General features: G+C 43.0%; 1 protein-coding gene across 7 annotated transcripts; it reads left to right on the plus strand.

Annotated features, from left to right (window-relative positions):
- Positions 1 to 1,233: 1,233 nt before the first annotated feature.
- CCNA1 (cyclin A1) lies at positions 1,234 to 12,805 on the plus strand. 7 transcript variants are annotated; one of them, XM_019736420.3, is made up of 9 exons: positions 1,234 to 1,446; positions 2,616 to 2,801; positions 7,732 to 7,978; positions 8,156 to 8,280; positions 8,720 to 8,943; positions 9,984 to 10,188; positions 11,147 to 11,260; positions 12,110 to 12,243; positions 12,551 to 12,805. In XM_019736420.3, exons 2-9 carry the CDS (start codon positions 2,637 to 2,639, stop codon positions 12,600 to 12,602), a joined length of 1,266 nt encoding a protein of 421 aa, XP_019591979.3. In that variant the 5' UTR covers positions 1,234 to 1,446; positions 2,616 to 2,636; the 3' UTR covers positions 12,603 to 12,805. The 7 variants fall into 7 exon arrangements, with proteins under 7 accessions (XP_019591979.3, XP_019591976.3, XP_019591978.3 ...); XM_019736417.3 differs by lacking the exon at positions 1,234 to 1,446 and adding an exon at positions 1,474 to 1,839 and having other exon boundaries at positions 2,613 to 2,801; XM_019736419.3 differs by lacking the exon at positions 1,234 to 1,446 and adding an exon at positions 1,474 to 1,839.
- The last annotated feature ends 8,943 nt before the right edge of the window (positions 12,806 to 21,748 follow it).

Genomic DNA, 21,748 nt, shown 5'->3' on the forward strand with positions numbered 1-21,748 from the left:
AGGTTTTCGGACATTTTTGTCCAGGAAACCAGGTCAAAAGGGACGCACAGAGAGGGCCCGATCACGTGAGTGCAGGGAAATCTTGTCTCTGCCAAAGTAACCGGGACTCTTGGCAGGCCTTGCTCCCTCCCCACCCCCCCACCCCGAGTCCTTGACGTAGTGCACCACTGAAGCCTTCAGCGTCTCCAGAAATCACAATGTCGCCTGGTGATGGAAGCCTCCCGGAGAGACTTCCAAAAGCAGCGCGAAGCTGGAGGCCAGAAAGGCTCTTTTCCTCCACCAAATAGAGGCACCTCGCGAAGCGGAGCTCTTGGTCCCTGCCTACCTGCCTCTGACTCATCATCTGTTGCAGCAATCTAGATGTTACCAGAGTTCCCGGGTTGCCTTCATATTCAAAGGCATAGAAATCCAGGGGTACAAGGGGATTGCTGCCTCCCAATGAATGAAAGTCGGTGATAAACGCAATTATTATAGTTTCACATTGAACAAGACCCCTTTCTGCACTCCTGCATCCAGCACTGATTTCCAACATGCTTCTCAACTTCCTACTAATATCTGACTCTATCAAATGCTTTCATCCGCACTTACTGTAGAATATTTATATTTACCTATTAAAATAATGCATACTCAACTCGATGGGTGAAAACATTAATAAAAAGCACTTAACAGATGGGGGAGGGTAAGATTAATAATCATTTCCATTCAAAATAAGGAAGATTATAACCAACCATTTCTTTAAGTGGCCATTTGAATGGCCTTTGAGGTGGGCTTTTACAGATTTAGATGGGTATTTAAAATTTTTTTTTAAAAACAAAAGCAGTCACATTATATATACTATATATATGTATACACACACACATTTAACAAAACAAAGATTCTTTTACATGGCTTGCCAGTTGCCAGTCACCTCAGCAGGTGCTTGGTTTCAAGAACCCTCTCTCTCCTCCCTTCCCGAGTGGCTAGGGCCTCTTCCCCCATCTCTACCCTCATATAAGGTGCCCCCTGCTTCCTACCTGTCCTTGCCACCCCTCCCCCAACTCTGGATTTACGTCCCCATGTGGGCAGGCCGCCTGCCCAGCCCCCGATTTCGAGCCTGACTATTGTCCCCCTTCAATGTCCCAGGCCCCGTCGCTGCCACCCGCGTTCCTTCCTCTTCCTGGCCCACTATCTCCGTGTTCCTGGACCCGCTCCCCGCCCTGGCTGCCGGAACCCGTCGGGGAAGACCTCTTGTGAGGATTGCAAGCACCACGTACGACCATAAACCCCAAATCTGCTCTCCTGCCCTGCCAGGACACAGGCACAAGAATCTCGGCCTGCGAGGCTCGACCTCTGGTGCGCAAGGACCCAAAATGACCGAAGGCACGCCGCCACCATGGATTAGGAGGCCCCGGCTGAAACTTGAGGCCAACTCGCTGCTTCTTGACCTGTCTCTAGGAGGAAGTGTAGGTGTGTGAACCGAGAAGGGGAGCGAGCCGCGGCGCCCTCCGGCGGGCGCTGTCGGGGTGCCGCGGCCTGCGCAGCCCCGAGGACCCCGCGTAGCTCTCCCGAGCCAAGGTTCTCAGGAGCGGGCGGCGGAAAAGACGTTAGCGGGCGGAGTTAGCGGCTGTTGGGAGAACCAGTTCACAGAAACTGTCTCTTCCAAAGCCCGGGCCATAGCGGGGACTGACTTCCTCCCCGCCACGCCGGGGGCGCGGGCCACAAGGGGCGCAGTGCTGACGGTGACAGCCCACCGAGCCCACCCGGACAGGACAGCGCAAGAGGATCAGGGGCCGCTGCCCGTTGGCCCCGCCCTTTCCTGAACGCCTAGAGGTCGCAGCCCATCCGCCCGGAGCTTGTCGGGTGAGGAGGTCGCCATGGCGATGCGGCCCCAGGGCGCGTACGCCCGCGGCGGTTGGCATGGAAGCGGCCCCCCGCGAGGCCCGGGAGCGCCACTGATTGGCTGATTCAACAGACGCAGGGGGGTGGGGAGTTTGAAAGTAATTAGCACTGAGCGCTGGGGCGGTGGTCGCTGGGAATCCAGCTCCCCCGCTGGAATCTATCGACATCTCGGTCCCCCTCCTGCCCCGCCCCCTCCGGGGGCCCTTCATCCCCAATCCTCGTGTGCACTTGCTAATTGTTCGAGACTTTTATAAAGATATAAGGCTGGGAAGAGCAAGGCCTGCTGTGAGGCCTTGTATCTGGTGGAAGGAGAGCCGCGGAGGAGCACCCAGCTTTTCGCTTGGGAAGGGGACGTACTTCTCTGTGATGTATTCTCGGTCTTTTGTTTGCAGGCAGGGCGGGGGATAAGCATCGCAGCGGGTAAAAACCACAACTATTGTAGGTTTGGACTCCCAAGTAACGAGGAGCTTAGTATCCTGGCTTGGAGGTTTGTCAGGCTGTCTCCTTCCAGCCGTCAAACAGGCCTTGGAAGAAATCCTTGACAGATTCAAATCACTGTTTGGTTCAAAGCAGCTTTGATAGCTTGTGCTCAGTGGCTCGTGCCCTTTCAGCCCTAATAATTGCAGGGAACATCAGATGTCTTAGTGTTCTCCCTCCCAGAAATTCGTGCCTCCTTGGAGCCCCTGGTGCAAGAGGTTGACTAACCGGCTTGTCTGTTTCTCCTTCCCTGACAGCAGCAGCCTGTGGAGACTGAGGCTATGCATCTCAGCAGCTCCAAGACTGGAGTAGTCCTGGCTCCAGTGTCCCGAGGTCCTGATGCCTGTCAGATGATAACCAGAGCCCAGCTGGGTCAGGATCCCCCACAAAGAACAGTGTTAGGTGTGCTAACTGAGAATGGGCAATACAGGAGGACCTGTGGCCAGGTAACAACCAAGAAGCCCTGGGGAAGCTGCTTATTGAGAAAGGTTCTCCTGTCATCATGATGGGAGGTGGGTTTCTCTTGCAGTTTTACCTGAAAACTCTCCTTGAGTATTCCTGGACTACTGGGACATTACATTTTTTAAGGATCATCTTATCGCGTCCCTTTTCCAGCTAGAAGTAGTGAATACTTCTCCCCTTCTCTCCTCCCGCCCTTCCACCCCCAATCGAGCAAATAGGTCTAGGAATTGTTTGGATTAAGTATATATAAAGTCATTTACATGCTGCGCTAAAAGGAAATTTTCTCACATTTCCTTCTTGGGTTCCTCCAGGTCTGAGTGCTGTTCAGACAGATACTTGCTTGAAGCAATCCTGGATAATCTTTGCCACCTTCACTGGAGAGAGTTTAGAATCAGGATTGGATCAGGCTAGACTGGATTATTTCAAAAAGTGATTTGAAAGCAGCATTCTCCCTAATACAGGGCAGTTGGGCAAACAGATAATGGGCCATCAGATATTGTTTAACTGACCCCTTAACTGATTGAAAACAACTTCATATTTAAATGCAGATGAGGGGTGTGGATCTTTAAGAATGGATTTTGAGGTAGAAAAAAAGCTTCCCCAAGTCTGTTATTAGACAAGCTCCTCATAACAATGCTTTAAGCCTGTGTTGTACATTTGATGCTGGCAGTGAAGTAGGTAGGCTGGGTATCCTTTCCATGTTATAGGTGAGAAAATTTAAGAGGGTGAAGAAAGGGGAAAAAAAAAAAGTTATGGTGGAAAAGGCCAGATTAGAAGACCCTGAACTACTGACCTAACTGTTCAAGCCTTTTGGTGACATCTGATTAGTGGCAGAAAAATACCCAAAAGTGATCTGTTTAAAGAGTTGGAAAAATTGAGTGAAGATACGGTGTTTCCTCGAAAATAAGACCTAGCCGGACAGTCAGCTCTAGTGCGTCTTTTGGAGCAAAAATTAATATAAGACCCCATCTTATTTTACTATAAGACCCAGTATAACATAATAATATGTAATATAATATAATATTAATAATACAATAATGTAACGGGTCTTATATTAAATTTTGCTCCAAAAGACTCATTAGAGCTGATTGTTCGGCTAGGTCTTATTTTTGAGGAAACACTAGTTTTAACAAAGCTAATTTGCCCAGCAATGTTTACATCTTTAAAGTTAAAAACCTGGTTCTTACAAATTGCCAATTATGTCTATGCTGACTGGTCTCACTTTAAATTCATAACCATTGGTTAACCTCATACGTTACCTGGCACTTCCTCTACATTTACCTGCTCTATTCTTCTACAACCTGAGAAATCTATTTTACAACTCTGCTTCTCACTTTAATCCTCCAAACCTTCGACCTCCATCTTCACTCTCAGTTAATGGCTTTGTACCCTATTTTCTTAAAAATATACAAGCAACCAAAAGAGTTGCCATATGTTTCTATGTGCCAAATAACTGTCATCCCCATCCTGCTCCAGGACTCACGTCCCTGCTCTTATGCAAGGTGAACCCCCACGTGTTCAGTACACTTTATGCTCTCTTGCTTCTTTGAGGATATTATTCCAGCAACTTTTTTTTTTCTCCTCAGTTTTCTCTTGTCAACTGGGTCAAAGCCATAAACATACAAATACAATTTTTTCCATCTTAAAAACCTTTCAACTACAAAGTTCTTTGCAATAATTTGTAGCAATATGTATAGTAGTATGTCTTAAGAGTTTGTCTAGCCAGTGTTTGTTGAAAATACCGTCTCTAGTGCTTCTCTTCACTTTTGACTCAATTCTTAGTCCTTCCCTTACTTAACTGACATCGTGGATCATTCTTTATTTCTTAATTTTTTTCTCACTCAGCCTGGAGAACGCCATTCTCTCCTGGTTTTGCAGCTAGCTCATTGGCCACTCCTCAGTATCCTGGTTCTTCCTTATCCAGTCTCTCAAAATGAGAGTGTTTCAGGGCATAGTATTCCATCTGAGTCTTCACTTACTCCCTTGGCAATCTCTTCAAGTCTCTTAGCATTAAATACCATTGATCTGTTAATGGCTCATACCTTCATCCCATCTGGACCTCTCAGCTTTATTGCAGGCTCACGATTTCAGCTGCCTACTTAACATCTCCATTTGGATCCTTGGGTCACACAATGGGCATCTAAAACTTGTACAAAATCAAACACCAACCCTAACCCCAATTTGTTCTTCCCAAAGTCTTCTTATCTCAGTAAATGGAATATCCATCTTTCCTGTTATTCAGCTGAAAAAGCTTTGTCATCCTTGACTCTTCTTTTTCTCCCACCCCACATCTATTTTGCTGAAAAAAATATTATTGGCACAACTTTTTTAAATGTCTAGAATCTCTTCATTTCTCATCCTTTACTGATACTATACTGGTTCAAACCCCTATTGTGTCTCACCTGGGATTTGCAAGTTTCACAACTGGTCATCTTACTCATCTTACTGCTCTCTATATCTATACGTAGCCTGAATGAGCCTTTTAAAACATAAATCATATCATACCACTCCTTTGCCTAAAACTCTGCAGTGGCTGCCCATCCCTGAATAAAAGATAATCTTTAAATGGCCTGTTGTAAAGTGTACATGATCTGGCTTTTCTTTTTGAATTCATGACCTATGCTTCTTTCTCACTCTGCCCTGTCTGCTCCTTGCTGTATTTCTAAGACATTCTCCAAAAATCAGGGCATCTATCTACCCATGCTGTTCCCTCTACCCAGAATGCTCTTCTTTTTCTGTGTGACTTACTCCCTTATGTAGTTCATATCTTTGCCCAACTCTGTCCTCTGCTGGGGCCTTCCCTGGCCACACACTGTTTAAAATGGCAATGATTCTCCTTTCCCCGTGTTGTTCTTCTCCAAAGCACTTATCACCATCTGACCCACTATATCTTTTCTTGTTTGTCCTTCCCCTGTTCCCCTAATTAGAATATAAAGTCCATGAAAGTAGTCCTTTTTGAACGTTTTGTTCATTGTTAAATTCTGGGCACTTGGAACAATGTCTGGCACATGGCGGATGCTCAGTAAATATTTAACGAATGTATGTCTCAACCCATGTATATATATCTATGTAGCAAAGGTCAAACTTGGTAGTAATTTGGATTATCTGCTTATAGTAACTTGTGATTGTGGTCCTTTATAGTAACTGTGATTTTTTTTCCAGTACTACCATAAATAATTTTTTGTGTTTTTTTTTTTAACTAGAGTAGACATAAGGTGCATATTTAACTTGCTAGGTGGAAAAGAAAGCTATGGAAACACATAATAACTTGGAAGTGGCCTCAACAGTAAACACCAAGATTAATTATAAACACTAAAATGTTAACGCAGTAGCTAGATGTAACGCATTTGATACATTATGCTTTTTCACAGAGGGGACACATACAGTTGTTCCACTGTTAATGCTATAGGAATAAAGAAAAGGGAGAAGGGAATGAGACTTAGATTGCCCTGGGGTAATTGCTTTGTCATACAAAAAGATTCTATGGCTTGTAAGAGAATTTAGTAGTAGGAGTTTCTAAAATCATTATATTTCTAAAAAACTGGATATAAAATGGGAACTTATAGGGGCCTACTGACTAAAAATTAACTATTTTAGGAGGAGGACTGTAGGAACTCAGTAACTATTGTCATGCAGGGTGTCATGCGGGGTCTCTGCTCCCGCTACCCACATAGAAACACAGGACATGGTGAGGCCAAAAAGGAACACCCATGGAGCCATAGGTAGGGGAGTCATACCTCTATAGTCTCACTGGAGGCTGGATTCACACGACGGGCAACCTGCTGTCCGCTTTTCTGCCAACAGACCGACTCCCCATTTGCTAGCTGCAATCCGCCTCTCTGCAATCCGCAATCCACACTCTGCCACTTGCTAGCTCAGCCACCATCTTCTTGCTAGCCCCCATTTTTCTGCTAGTATAGCCGTGGCAGTTATATTAGTGGCCAATAGCTCACTGGTTACAGCTGATGGCCAATTAGCCGCAGCTGATGGCCATCCAATCACAGCTGATGTCCATTTACTACCCGAGTGAGCACCTTTCCACGTGAGGGCGAGAGCCTGGAAACTGCACTCCTGGTTCTGTCCCCACACAGGGAGTCTCAGCTCCCACTCCTGCATAAGGACGCCTCCCGCCTAAGGACGCAGGATATGGTGAGGCCAAAAAGGAACACCCACGGAACCATAGGTAGGGGAGTCGTACCACTACATTCTCGCTGGTGGCTGAGTTAGAGACATGGGAAGCAGGAGCCACACGATTCGCAAGCTGCCGTCAGCTTTTCTGTCAACCAACCTCACTTGCTAACTGCAGTCCGTCCTGCTAACTGCAATCCGCGCTTGCTAGCTCAGCCACCTTCTGCTGCTAGCGTAGCCACGGCAGTTACATTAGTGGCCAATGGCTCACTGGGTACAGCTGACAGCCAACTAGTCACAGCTGATGGCCATCCAATCATAGTTGATGACCATTTACTACCGGAGCCAGCACCTTCCCACGTGAGGCCGAGAGCCTGGAAACTGCACTCCTGTCCCCACACTATGCTATGTACTTATAAAATCCTGTAATGCTATAAGCACGAAAGCCAGTTTACACCCCCCCCCCCCACCACACACACATGGTACCCATTTCATTTTGGAGAAGACCTATAGTTTTTCTTATTTCTGTAATTGAGTTCCCTTTGATAAATATGTGAGGAAGATGACACATTTTAGGTAGCTCTTCTCCCAAATGTGAAATGGAGACAAAGATGAGGGAGAAGTCACACTTTGGAATCTTCATTTGCTGAAATTAAATTGCAGGCAGAGATATTTCAATTTAAGATTCCTCTCATCTTCCCAGCCTGCTGGTTTGAGTCACAGAGGTTCCTATCACCTATGTGGTCTTTGGGGTGGCCTCTAACACAAAATTTAACCCTTTTCTAGGGGATCACAACAATCAGGTGCTTCTCTGGATCAGAAAATGTCTTTCCTGAAGCCGGAAAGAAAGCTGTCTCTGACTGTGGGGTGCCGGTGCCAGCCAAGGCAGGATTTGATATCTACATGGATGAATCTGAGCCAGAGGACAGAAACAGCTACACAGGAAGAGAGGGGATGGCATTTGAGGATGTGTATGAAGTAGATGCCAGCACACTCAAGTCAGACCTTCACTTCCTGCTGGATTTTAGCACAGGTAATCTGACTCACCTGCGGTTGATGGTACTTTGTATGCCTACGGTGTCCAACAGCAAATAACTAGCCAGAGAAAACCATGAAATAATGACTGTTTTCACAATTACCTGTGGAGGGTTTGTGGATGGAACGAGTTTTTAAATTAAATATCTTACCTGATAATGTTGAACCCCTGCAGTTTCCCCTATGCTGGTAGATTCATCTCTCCATTCCCAGTCTGAAGAAGCATCCAATTTTGGTACAGACGTGATAAATGTGACTGAATATGCTGAAGAAATTCACCAGTATCTTAGAGAAGCTGAAGTGAGTTTTCACAAATTCTTCAATTTCCAGCACCCCAAGCATTTACTATTAAGACAGTTATAAACTCTTGGTCATAACCACTAGTGAATGGCATTCTTATGACATCTAAACATAAGAATATTTATGAAAAATAATAGTTGTGAGGTGAATAGCAATTACTTGGACTATTCCTCTATAACTCAATGGATTTATATATTAAGTATTTCACTCAGGAATAATCTATATTGCCATTTCCCCCCTCCTTTAAGTTATTGATTACCTAATTGCGTTCCAGAACCAGAATTCACACTTTCTTCCATATTACAGTAAAGATTTATTTGGCGCTTGATCAGTTTCCTCCTAACCTTTGCTCATGAGATTTTTAAAAATAGCGACTGTACCCTGAAGCGATCTTTCTGATATATCAATGTTTAAATGTCAAAACTCTTTCCCCAAACAGATAAAATACAGGCCCAAAGTACACTACATGAGGAAACAACCAGACATCACAGACGGCATGCGAACGATTCTGGTGGACTGGCTGGTTGAGGTTGGAGAGGAATATAAACTTCGAGCCGAGACACTCTATCTGGCTGTCAACTTCCTGGACAGGTTTCTTTCATGCATGTCTGTTCTGAGAGGGAAACTGCAGCTTGTAGGGACAGCAGCTATTCTTTTGGCTTCGTAAGTGTTCTTCAGCTTCAATAATGTGAAATTTCAGCCTGTCAAAACACTTGATTTATTTCTCATTTATTGAAGATAGGCAGTGCTTTATAATTAAAACTTATTCATGCCTCCTTTGATAAAATACCATCATGTTTACAGTATTTACTGAGAACATTACCACATGTTCACTCTTCCGTTCTGATGTTTAGGATTTATAGCAGCAAGTTCAGTATCATGACTAAGGAAGCCGTCAGCTCAAACTCAGGATGCAATTTAACTATTTGTGGTGTAGTCTTTTGGCTGTATTCTAATACAAGTAAAAATCCTATTTTAAGAGATCTTGGTTATATAAAAGCCATCTTCATCTGGGAAATGATCCATAGTAACACAGTTTTTATCTGGTTACAGTGAATAAATTAGTTTAGCTAGTTCCTGTTACTAGCTGTCATTGATAATAATATCTGATTGTGTGGAAAAGAGCTGGGTTGTGGCTGAGTTGCCTTTCATTAAGTGGTCTGTTGGTGAGTGGTAGTTTCCTTTCTCTTCTGGTCTCAGATAGTCTAGTTATTAATGCCTAAAAACTTGCCAAACTTTCCCCACAGAAGGAAGAAATAAAAACAAAAGCAAAGAATTGATAGCAATGAAATTATATATATCTTTCTGTTGGGTATACAGCATCGTTTGCTAATTCAGTAGAGAAAGCTAAACACGATCTTTAAAAAAAAAAATCTAAGACCTAAGACCTAATATTTTTCTACCACTGTGTTCAATATAACATTCTTTTCCCCAAGATGATTTGAAGTCTATAAAATTAAGAGGAATTTACCTGTATGTCTGTCATTCAGAATCTTTCAGCATATCAGAGGCCAAACCTGAAATATTCAGTATCTTTGTAATACTCATGTTCTGGAAATAAGCTTCTAATATTTTCACAGCCCTGTACCATTTAGTGATATTTAATCTATGCCAAGGCCATGTGAGAAGAATGGCTGTGATAGCACTGGGAGGAGAGCCAAAGGTTCCAAGTGTTACTCGCAAAGATTCTTTACCTTTCATAGGAAATATGAAGAAATATATCCACCCGAAGTAGACGAGTTTGTCTATATCACTGATGATACTTACACAAAACGACAACTGTTAAGAATGGAACACCTGCTCCTGAAAGTCCTAACTTTTGATCTGACAGTGCCAACTACCAATCAGTTTCTCCTTCAGTACTTAAGGAGGCAAGGAGTGTGCATCCGAACTGAGAACCTGGCTAAGGTATGCCTCGTGACTGCCCCGGACGTTGGTGCCAAGTTGGGTAAAAAGTAGTCTTTCCAGTCATCCCTCAGTTCTTCCTTCCTTTTGAGTTTTTGTCTTGGGCACAGAAAAACTTTTTAGCAATGAAAGAGAGCTAATTTTAAGAGCACATCTTCTGGTTTCAAGACATTGCTATTTATCACATTTGTCAGGCACGTGTTGTCTAATCACCCACCTCTTAAAGAAATTTAAGCTTGGAACCTGTTCCCTTGTTGGATACAGGCCACATGTAAGCAATACCTCCTAGGTGTACAGAATGGGAACAAAGTAAGTGTGGTTTGATTTGGCTCTAATCTCCTTCTAACATACGAAGTAATCAGGCATTATTTGGTCATTTGGAGTTACAGAACTTAGTCGAAGGCACTGTTTTGATTTGGAAAATTTGGTTTCCAGCCACTATGATTTAGTATGTTAGGTATTTATGTGCTATGTAAACAGTAATAAGGATGTCTGTATAAATTTCTCAATACGTTCTAATCTGGTAAATTCCCACTGGTACTGTTCTAGTCTCTGAACTACATGCATTTACCTGATAAATTAATAACTTTAATATGGTCATATTTTTGCCTTTGGCTGAAGCCTACAGTCCCACTCCAGTGGCCAGAGCAATGCTACTTTACCTAACCAGCATAAACTTGTACTACTAGTAAAAGGTCAGAAAAGTAACCCATGACGTATATTGTGCACATGGACCGAAAAACTGTGGATTGAAATTTATTATAATGTAAATGTTATTCAGGTTGTGGACAGGCAGAGTAATTGTTAACCAGTGAGCAACTCTGACCATCTATTTCTATGCTCATCACTAGATGCAGGTTGAACAAAAATAAGACACAACTTATTCCCCTGACATTTCTAAGTTTGTTTATAACCTTAGTCATGTTCCTAATACCAATGGTATTTTCTCTCTTGTTCTTAGTATGTAGCAGAACTGAGTCTACTTGAAGCTGACCCATTTTTGAAATATCTTCCTTCATTGATAGCTGCAGCAGCGTATTGCCTGGCAAACTATACCGTGAACAGGCACTTCTGGGTAAGATGCTGATTCCTTTTTTCTAGATGAAATTCAGGGCCCATCTGAAATCTGTTTGGTTACTCTCAAGGTGTAGATTCCAGCCTCTTAAGAGTATTACCAGCAGACTACACCGGGCAGCTGAGTCTTGCAGGTCAGCCTCTGGAGCTTCGACTCAGTGGCTTTGCTCTATGGAGAATAGAGACCACAGGAAGTCAAGATGATGGTCTTGGCTTTGCAGGCCTGGAAACCTCAATGCCCACCCTCATGCAAGGAGGGCCCTTGTAGTGTAAGCATTGACCACTTTAAGCAAAAGCTGTTGATATTTCCCCTAGAAACTGTTGACAACCTGGGCCCAATTAGGATGGTCAGAAGGTTAGAGCGTGCTTTCAAGGGAGCACAGCTTAGCATTGCCTTTTGGCCCAAGAAAGTGGCAGGATTGAAATTAGGCCCCGAGGTTTAGTTCTGAAGGCTCACCTTTGTGCTGAAGGAAGTGAGGTGTCTACTTTTATTTTCTAGAATACTTATTTCTTATTCTACATCCGGCTAAGAATCTTTCATATTCTATGCAAATAGGGTATTCAGGTAAGTAGAGGCTATTTAGAGACCAATAAAAATTATTGGGAATAGGTAAAGTAACCTGCACCCAAATTCAGCATTATAAATGTACAACATGAGCAAATTTAGAACTCTGGCTGTTCTTCCTAGTACTTTATCTCTAAATTCTTTGAAGAAGGATTACGGTTTCTTTTGAGATGGATGTGGATACTTATTAAGTGATTAATTTCCTTTATTTCACAGTTTTATCTTTAGATTTATTGTATGTCAGAAAGTTATGTGATGCAATTTTTTTTCCTTTTGTCTGATTAGCCAGAAACCCTTGCTGCATTTACAGGCTATTCATTAAGTGAAATTGTGCCTTGCCTGAGTGAACTACATAAAGCATGCCTTGATATACCCCATCGACCTCAGCAAGCAATTAGGGAGAAGTATAAGGCTTCAAAGTAAGTTCCTGAAATGTATTTTATGTAGGTTCACTATGTAAAGGTTTCATAGGTTATAGTAGCGTCGGAATTAAAAATGGAAGAACTTGTATACCTGGTGCTAGGCAGGAAAAGTAAGGTTTGTGTGTTAAATCAAGAAAATCAGTTTGGAGAGATCCAGATTTATAATTTGTCAGCTTGTGGTATATACAGTCAGCTAGTTTCCTTCTTTTCCACTAAAACTATGAAAAAGCTTTCTGTGGCCTAACTGAGATTTTACAAAACTGAAGTCTGGCTCGTGCTGAACTTGCTTTGGGTCTCATTTCAGGTACATGCATGTGTCTCTCATGGAACCACCTGCAGCTCTTCCTCTACAATAAGTTTCAGAACGGAGGCACTTTCAGAACTTAATCTGCAGATCAATAGACTTGGACCTAATTTTTATAGGCTTCTGCAGTTTGGATCAACTAGTGTTGCTACAATATAGATGATATATTTTTAAAAATGTGAATGTATTTAGGTTCTCTTAGTAGGTTGTAAAATAGTCTAACATTTAAAAAAGAATAAACAACTTGTCTTATGACCACGTGTTAGACTAATTTATTAATTAGCATGGCTGACACACTTGCCTGGAATTTTAGTTGAGAGTATTATAAATGTCATCTCTATTTTAAGAATTCTTCTAAGTTAGTTTTATAAATCTGGCATGCTATTAGGACTAAGTGTTCTGAGAAATCCAGAGATTTTCATATTTGATAAATGGCTACCCTGAGACTTTTTCCTCCCCATCTCTGGCCTCTTCATGTGGCTCTACATAAATTGGCAAAGGAAGGAAGTCCAAGCTTAGATTAGTGAAGGGATATACGCAAGCCTTGTCTATTCTAGCTTCCTTCTAGGATCCCAAGGAGTGAAGACAGTGGATTGAGGACTAAATACCAGCAAGTACCTCTACGGGATGACTTACACTTAATGCTCATCCAGGGACATGGTGCTCATTTTGTAAAGGGACACCGTTATGTCAGTGTGCAGTTTGATTCAGTCACCCGTCAAGCATATATTTCAGCCTTAGAAGATGCCCAGAGAGGTAGAAAAAGCAACCTTCACCGTAGGATGGGACTTCAGAATAATTAAGTAACCCCACATGTTTATCCCTTGGGGGATCCCCATGCCAAGCTCTGCTGTAGCTCCTGTTGTTCATGATCCTACAGTTTATCTCACCACACATTCATATGTGGCCCCTTCCAATGGCATTTAGTAGAATACAAAATGGGAAAAATTGGAAAAACACACTTGTTTTAACTTTCTGTTAAGGGTTGGAAGGGAAATCAAGAGCAGACTTGGCCTTAAGGGAAGGGGTGCTTATTGGGGACTGAGTGTACATTTTGTTAATCTCAGGCTTAGGAGCCCGGGACCAGTACCCGTGGGAGGCACATGACTGTGTGTGTGCTGTCTCCAGGCCTGTCCCAGGGCGCAGCCCACGTGGCTCTGTGGAAACAAGAACAACAGGAAATGTGCATTTTCTAGATCCCTTTACATACAAAAGATTAGACCTAGGTAGGTTTGGAAATAGATGAAATTCTCTCCAAATTTTATGTCTGTTTCAAGCTCTAATGAAATAATAAATAAATGCAGCCATATATTACATATTTTTCCAAGACTTTTTAAAGAGTACCCACAAACTCTTAAAAGGTTTTAGCATTGCCCTCCCCTCGTTTTCCCTGGAGATAAACATTCTCAAGGTGTCTCCATTTCTGGTTCCATTGAAGAAAACATTTCCCTAAGTGTTTGTGTGTTATTGCATAGGTTTCACAAAGGGGATACAGGACCTGTAGCAGTATTGAATTCTCTTTTTATGTTACACAATCAGCAATTTATAAGCCCACGTTCTAACTTACGACTGGGTATGCTTTTCTAACCCCTTGTACCTGGCAATGTAACAGACATGTTGTACATTCACCATGAAGCTGCCCCCTCCCAAGGAGACAGTGGCAGAGGGCAATTCTGGCTGAGACTTTAGTGGTAGAAGTGCTGTGTTGTGCCTTTCAAGCCTCCAATATTTGAGGGCTTAGCCAGGGTGGCTCCCTCTGGTCCAATGCAAGTTTACCCTGGCTGACCACTGCCCTGGGGCCTGTGCCAGTCTCCAAATGCGGCAATTTGGATCCCAACACAATACATTTTCTTCCACTAGTAATGTTCTTGTTTTAGAATGCTTGCTTTAGTTATAAGGGGCCCTGTAGAAATAGGTACTTCATTCTGAATTATTTTGCAAAAGTGACTTTTGTTTCTGAACCCGAATCCAAAATTTAACCTTGACTTTAGGTCACAAAACCACACTACAGTTGTCCCTTGTGTCTGCACGGGATTGGTTCCAGGACCCCTGTGGATACCAAAATCCAAGAATGCTCAAGTCCCTTACAGAAAATGGCATAGTATATGTATAACTTGTATTTGCATCTAGGCTCAGCAGGGTCTGCTTACACGTCACTTAATTCGAGTGGATTCAATGGAGTGCTCAGCACATGGCAAATTCAAGTTTTGCTTTTTGGAAATTTCTGGGATTTTTTAATTGCAAAACATTTTTGATCCATAGTCGGTTACATCCACAGATGCAGAAACTGTGGACACAGAGGGCCCCCTGTACAGGACACAGAGGTCTGAACGATAGCTCTTACGTTCTTTGCTGCTAGTGATTAGCTTACCCCCCATCCCCAACTGCCCCCCCATACCGACTGATTGCACAGAACTGGTCCTCAGCTTTGACTTCCTTCCCTTGTTACTTTTCTGGGTCCTTGCAACGCTTTCCTTACAAATAGAAATATAACTGTCACTTGTGTACCTCCCACCAGCTTAGGGAAGAATATCAGCCTTTAGTGTGTCCCTCCTTTTATCCCATTATTTTTCTTCCCTGAATTTGGTGTTGATCAAGCATGACTTCTATACTTTATAAGAATGTGTCTGTCCATAAACAATAATGCTTCTTTTTTAAATGTAATAGTTATTGACAAGCTTTCATAGCCTTCGGTGATAATGTGTTTTAGGCAGCATCATATTTTGAGATTACCTGTGTTGAGTAAGTAGAATCCTAGTTATTTATATTATTGTATAGTTTTAAATGAATGTACCATGATTCATCTGTTCTCTTGATTTTTCCACACTTTTCTCCCTCCCCCAGCGCTCCCCACTATTTGCCAACCAGTGATGGAAATGGGTCTGGACAGGGCTCTGGGTGTGAGTGCCACATCTTTCTGCCCCTGGGGGCTTTTTGGCTTGTGGATTCAAACAGATTCAGGACTTTCTGATGGTCATGATTCGAGGGGCCCCTGTTGAAGTGGGCCATGAGAAAGGACTGTGGGAACAGCATTTGCCCACCCCTTATCAGGAGCCCAAGAAAGGGGTTGAATACATCCAAACTGTTCTGTTATTTTTGTTGTCCCAGTAAGCTTTCACCACCACAGAGTTAAAACATCTGGACCTGATTTACCCACTAAAACCTTGAAATTGGCTGACAGTGCCCTTGCCTATGTTACTGTCAGGCTTTCTGTTCATGTCCAGACTGGGGGGAATGAGATACACTCCTCAGAGCTCGTGGCTCCAGGGCAAGGCCCAATGTGCATAACCCAGGGTCCCCCATTATGACTTTCTATTTCAGGGAGGACTTCCCTTTAGTCTCACGGGATATATATAAACTTACTTTAGGCAGCAAGTTGTTTGTTTCTACTATGTCTTTCATTAGTGATTGCTGGGCCTGATGGTATTCTTTAAAAATGGAACAGCCAATGCTCAATAGGCCAGATTAATGATGGGGGAGGCATGAATGGAAATGCACGAGAGAAAGGGGATATGGGTGGGAAATCATGGGTAACTCAGATCAGTTACAGTGAATCAATGCAGGGTCTGTGGATGGAATGTCTGTTAGGAAGTTTTCTGAGGCAGATAAGTTGACCGAGCCCATGGTCCTATTCACCTTCCAGGATAGGTGTTCACCTGGGCCACACAGGCTCACTTCTTAATTGTCTCCTCCTCTTCACTATGACTGGATTTCTTGCTGAGCATCTCAGTGAGTCTACTTACATCAATCAAGATATTATCACTTGCTTCCATTTATTTACTACCTGTAAACTTGATTGACTAGATACCTGGTGTGGCTGTTCCAACATTGCAATCAACAGTAGAATGTTGGCTGGTTATTATGTAGTTTCAGCCACACACTGAAAATACATAAATATCCCCAACTATTCATAATCATATTAACTTTTTACCCTAAATATCTTTCTGCCACCCCCATGTTTGACCTTCACAGTGGCTGCTCTTTTCCTACATGATAGTTACCTGTAGGAGGACACCTCTGTACTGCTGACACCCCATCTTTATGCTCAGCGTATGGACTGTCACATTCGAAGACAAAATCAACCCTCTGCCCCACCGCCGTTGGTAAGCAAAGGGACAAAGAGGATACCAAAAGCTACATCCTGGCAGGGAGCCTGCTGTTGGGCCACAGTTGTTACATATATACCCTGCCCCGTGCCAAATGCAATTCCTTTTCATTGGACAGTTGCTCAGCACATATGACTAAATAGGCAGCTGAGACTGACTCCATCAAGCCCAGAGTCAGCTCATGGAGGCAGTGGGTCAGGACATTTGTATAACATTCCAATCCCACAGTGGAAGCCTGGATTCTGCAACCACCAGCTGCAGGAGCTGTGCTTATGGCTGATGTTGGATTTACAGGCTCAAGAATGAAAGCAAAGTATCATCAGGGTGCCTGCCCTGCTGCCCCAGCCTCAAACTGAACTGTGGATGGGAGGTCAGGTAAAGGTCTGCATCAGGTGCTGCAGAGAGGGCTCCTCTAAGCTCAGCCCGACTGAAAAGGATTTTCTGGCCTTGGTTTAGTCTACAATGAAAAATAATTTCATCCAGATATCAACTGGTGGAGTTGAGTATCTCAGTCTTCAGAGTACTGTTTAAATCATGTCATCCCAAATGTGCTCTCTGCAATTTTGTTGGCTCAGCAGCTCATCTTTTATGGGAATTGAAACAGAGAAGCAAATATGGGGGAAGGCCATCTTGCATCTCTCTTTTCTCCCAGGAACTTATCCTTCACAAAGACCTTGAGGAAACCAGGGTGCTAATTTCAATTTGTCTATTAATGAGTGAGACCGGTTGTATTCACGTAAGCTGATTGCTTCAACCACCCTCAAACCTCTGTGGCTCATCACATTAAAGAGTTACCTCTCCGTCCCTCTCCAGTGTGCATTTGGATCTCTCACTAGGAATCCCCCGCTGAATCCTTGTTTCCAGCAGGTAAGGAAAGAGAAAGAACATGGAGAAAGTACACCCATTTTCACTGCAAGTGGCCGGGGAATGTAATGTAGCTCTAAGCTCTGGGAGGAGAAGGGAATTCAGTGTGGACCAGACTTTGCCAGCAGCGGCTGTGTCCTCAACTTCAGTCTCATCATGAATGGCTGGATCAGTCTTTGACAATTTTGAATGACCCATTTTTACTATTCTGTCATGTGGCGCTATCTCCTTTAAAATGACTGAGTTTTTAAACCTAACCTATGCAGTAAATATTCCTGAAATAATGGATATGATATGCTGGTTCTATATTTTCTAATACACATTAAAATATATGACTACTGAATGTGAGTCACTTAAAATTCTGTGCTCCATCAGGTATGTGTCCCCGCCTTGGGAAACACACATTCCAATTCTATGGAAAATTTGTAATGCTTCAAAAAGTAAATACTGACAAGAACTCTTTTTTTATGGCTTAAACTTGAGGGTACTTGTGCAGGAATTTTTAAGGTAGGTCAGGAAGTGCATTTTTTACTGAGAATGGTACTATTTTAGGATGATTAAGGACCACAGAAAGGGGTAATACGGAGTTCGGCATTTGAAATAATGGGATAGCATCTCATTTCAGTCTCATTTGTCCTCCCTTTCCTTCCCCCTCAAGCACTAAAAGCAAGAGCCTGGGAAGTGGGAAGATTGGCATGTCTATTTGGAATGGACAATTTAATGTGACAGTTCTGACATTTAGGGCAAGAGAAGGACAGGGAAAGGTGCCTAAATTTGTGATGATACATAAAACTAGAATTTCTCATAGAAATAAAACAGGGGTTATTTTCCTGATGCCTAAATCCATCTCTGTCCTCCTGCTCCTACTGTCATGTCACTTCCTTAGCTTTGCCCCCTGCCATTTCTCATATGCATCAATCACTGTAGCAACCTCCTAATGGTACTTCAGTTCCCTCTTCCCTGTTTCCAGAGTTTCCCAAAATGAAATTGATGATATCTCATTCCTGCATCTAATTCTTCAGCATCTCATAACCACTGGAATAAAACAGGGCATGCTGGCCCTTCCCTTCATTAGTCAGACCCTGCTCACCCCTAACAGCCAGCTTCGGTTTTAGTGCCCTGCCAAGTTACTTGTAGTTCCCCGAATGGCCTTGTCCCTTCCTTTATTCCCTCCCATGTACTGTTCTCTCTTTGAAAAATACAATTAAGTTCTGGCAATTATGGTCTGACAATTAAGTTCATGAACTCATCCTAGAAAAAGTGCTACATACCTCATTGCTGAATATCACTATGGTCACCTTCAAAGTACTCCCCTTGGGAAGCTATGCACCGATGCCAGCACTTAGTTCACCCTTCAAAGCAATTTTGGAACTCTTTTTCTGGAATGGTCATCAGAGCTGTCGTCATATTACCCTTGATGTCCTGAATGCCATCAAAATGTCTTTTCAATATTTCCTTTATCTTTGGATAAAGAAAAAAGTCATTGGGGGTCAGATCAGGTGAGTATGGAGGGTGTTCCAATAGTTACTTGTTTACTGGCTAAAAAACACTCCCTCACAGACAGTGCCCTGTGAGCTGGTGCATTGTTGCGATGCAAGAGCCAGGAATTGTTGGCGAAAAGTTGAGCTCATCTAAATTTTTCACTTCCCTATACCAATGGGCTACCCCAAAGGTGATTCTTCAGAGCTGATTTTAGCTTCACCTCCCCCCTCAGCCTCAGGGTAAGGGTCCTCACTTCAACTGGCTGCTGCCTGTCCATCTCCCCTCCCGGAGTGCACATGTCGACCCTGTACTCGCGGCATCTGGCTTTATGCTAGAGATCCAATAACATTTTATTGAATGAGTGAATGGATTATACTTGCTATAGACAATCACTGTCCCTTGATTTAGTCAATTATAAGGTAACATCATTGGGGAATATAAAGCTTTACAAGGCACATTTGGATAAAATGAAGTTAAAAGGAAAAATTGCAATTAAAGGTAAGAGCACTGATGTATTGTACGAAGTTCATTCTCATAATTCTTACATTTATTGTAACATACACACTGGAAGATGAAGGAAAACTTTCATTAGGGTTTTGAAACAAATGGCATTTCTTAGACAAGAATAGGAATACAATGGCTTTTTGAGAGACAGATCCAGGGCTTTGCTGTCTTTTTGGCCTTTACATATTTCTCCATCTGCCTAAAAGGGAAGGTTTTTGTCTTCAAGAGAGAAGTCCTCTTGAGCTGTCATTTCATAAGCACCAACAGCTTTATTTGGCATGTGCTCTGATGTGTCATAAATCATTCTTGCTTTTGAAATGCATAAATAAAAGCACTTTTAACTGAATGATTCACTCTTTGATCCCTAAAAAATAAAATCACCTCATGGTGACATAAAGCTCCAAAGCTTTGGCTTTGTGGCAGGATGGTAGGGGGACACCTTCACCAAAGCCCACCAGAAACAGAGTGATGGAGGCAAGGTTATTTGTGCTAATGGAGCAGCTAAGTAGCGAAGTCCAAAGCAACCAGAACTAGGGAGCAAGCCAAGGGAGCAAGTGTGGTGAGGACAGTGATTTGGGGGGTTGGGGGTGGGGTGGTAGGAAACAGGTGCAGAGAAAGCGATTTTTAGTTGTAGGAGAGAATTTTCTAAGAAAATTCATGGAAGAGACTCCCTTCTTCCCTAAATTCAGGGAGATGGAGAGAGGCCTTCTCACCATAACAGCATAGAGCTAAGCTTTTAGGTTCCTGAAAGGAGCTTTGCAGAATTCACATCTCCCTGTGGATCCTACATTGTATGGATTGTGATGTTAGTCAGTTTAGGCTAAGCTATGCTGAAATAACAAATAAGACCCAAATTCCAACGGCTTAAAAACACAAGTTTGCCAGCTTGCCTGTGTACTTTCTTTAAATAGGGATTCATGGCCAGCCATCTTGGAAACTTTTGTTTTCAGATACATTAATGGATGAAAGAACATGGAGAAAGCATACTGGAACTCAAATTTTGCAGGCTGGAAGTACATATATTTCTGCTTACATTGGGGCAGGGAAAAGTAGCTTCACTTTTTGCCCAGGAAAAGGAAGTGGTTAGATGAACACATATCATGGGCTGCAACAGTTAACATCTCCCTGTAGATTCTCTGTTGAATTTGAGAGTTAGGAATTCATAACAGAAATAACCAGGGACAGCAAATCTGTGCTTTCTAAATGGCAATTAAGGTAAAAAGGTTATTCTTCAAGCATTGAACTTTGAACAATTGCAGACAGGGATGGCAGGCAAGAAAATTAAAAGAATCAAAATAAGAAGGGAGTCACGACACTGGAGCAGTGTTTCCCAGGCTGTGTTCTGAGGGACCCTGTGCTCCAACATGCTGGTAAGTGCTCTATTGTAGAGACTGGGAAGGAAAGCTTGTGTGCGTGCACAGTGGTGAGGCACTTTGGGGTCCAATAAGCCTGGTTAAACAGTTTAGATGATTTCTCTATTGTTGGAATTCTCACAGCCCTTAACTGGCTTGCAAGCTATCGTGGCCATGATAAGGCACCGCTAGGTCTCCTGTTGAAGGGAACATAACTCACCCAGGGCCTAGATATGGTGCCCTGACATTTCTTATGTGTTTGCATGGAGGAGGCTGTACTTCCCTCTGGCTGCTCCCAAGACTGGACACAGCAGCAAGGACCCTTCCAAAGAGATATGGGATTCTCACATGACCTTGACTCAAGGACTCCTGGACTGTCTTCTGAATACTTTCTTAGCACTGAACCATCATCTGAGTCTTCATTGTCAACCCTCCTAGCTCTCTTCTCTCCTTCACAGCGTTCAGACCTGCATCATGGTTTGAAAACTCCTTTTTCCTAACTCCAGCTCCCTCCCCTTTTTATCTCAAAGGCAGTTTCCCCAATAAATCTCTTGCACATCTACCCCAGGCTTGGTGTCTGCCTTTGGGAGGCCCTAAACTAGCACAGAAACCTCGTAAACCCTAAGAGAAGGGAATAAACAGTGTTTCCCAAATGTACTTGACCTGAGAAAATGTTCTTTACACCAACCTGCCAATGTCTAAAAGCACACTAATATTTCAAGGAACACAGATTGGAAATGCTGCCCTAGGGAAAAGGGATTAATTAATAATTACCTAAGCTGATCTACACTTTAATTTTTATAATTTGATTTTTACACATATACTTAAATGATCTCTTAGCAAATTTTGTGTCTTTCCTAATCTTATCCAATTATTTCAGTGTTCTGGGG

Source organism: Rhinolophus sinicus, chromosome 16 (assembly GCF_057876585.1).
Source record: "Rhinolophus sinicus isolate RSI-liver-muscle chromosome 16, RSI-T2T, whole genome shotgun sequence".
NCBI lineage: Eukaryota > Metazoa > Chordata > Mammalia > Chiroptera > Rhinolophidae > Rhinolophus > Rhinolophus sinicus.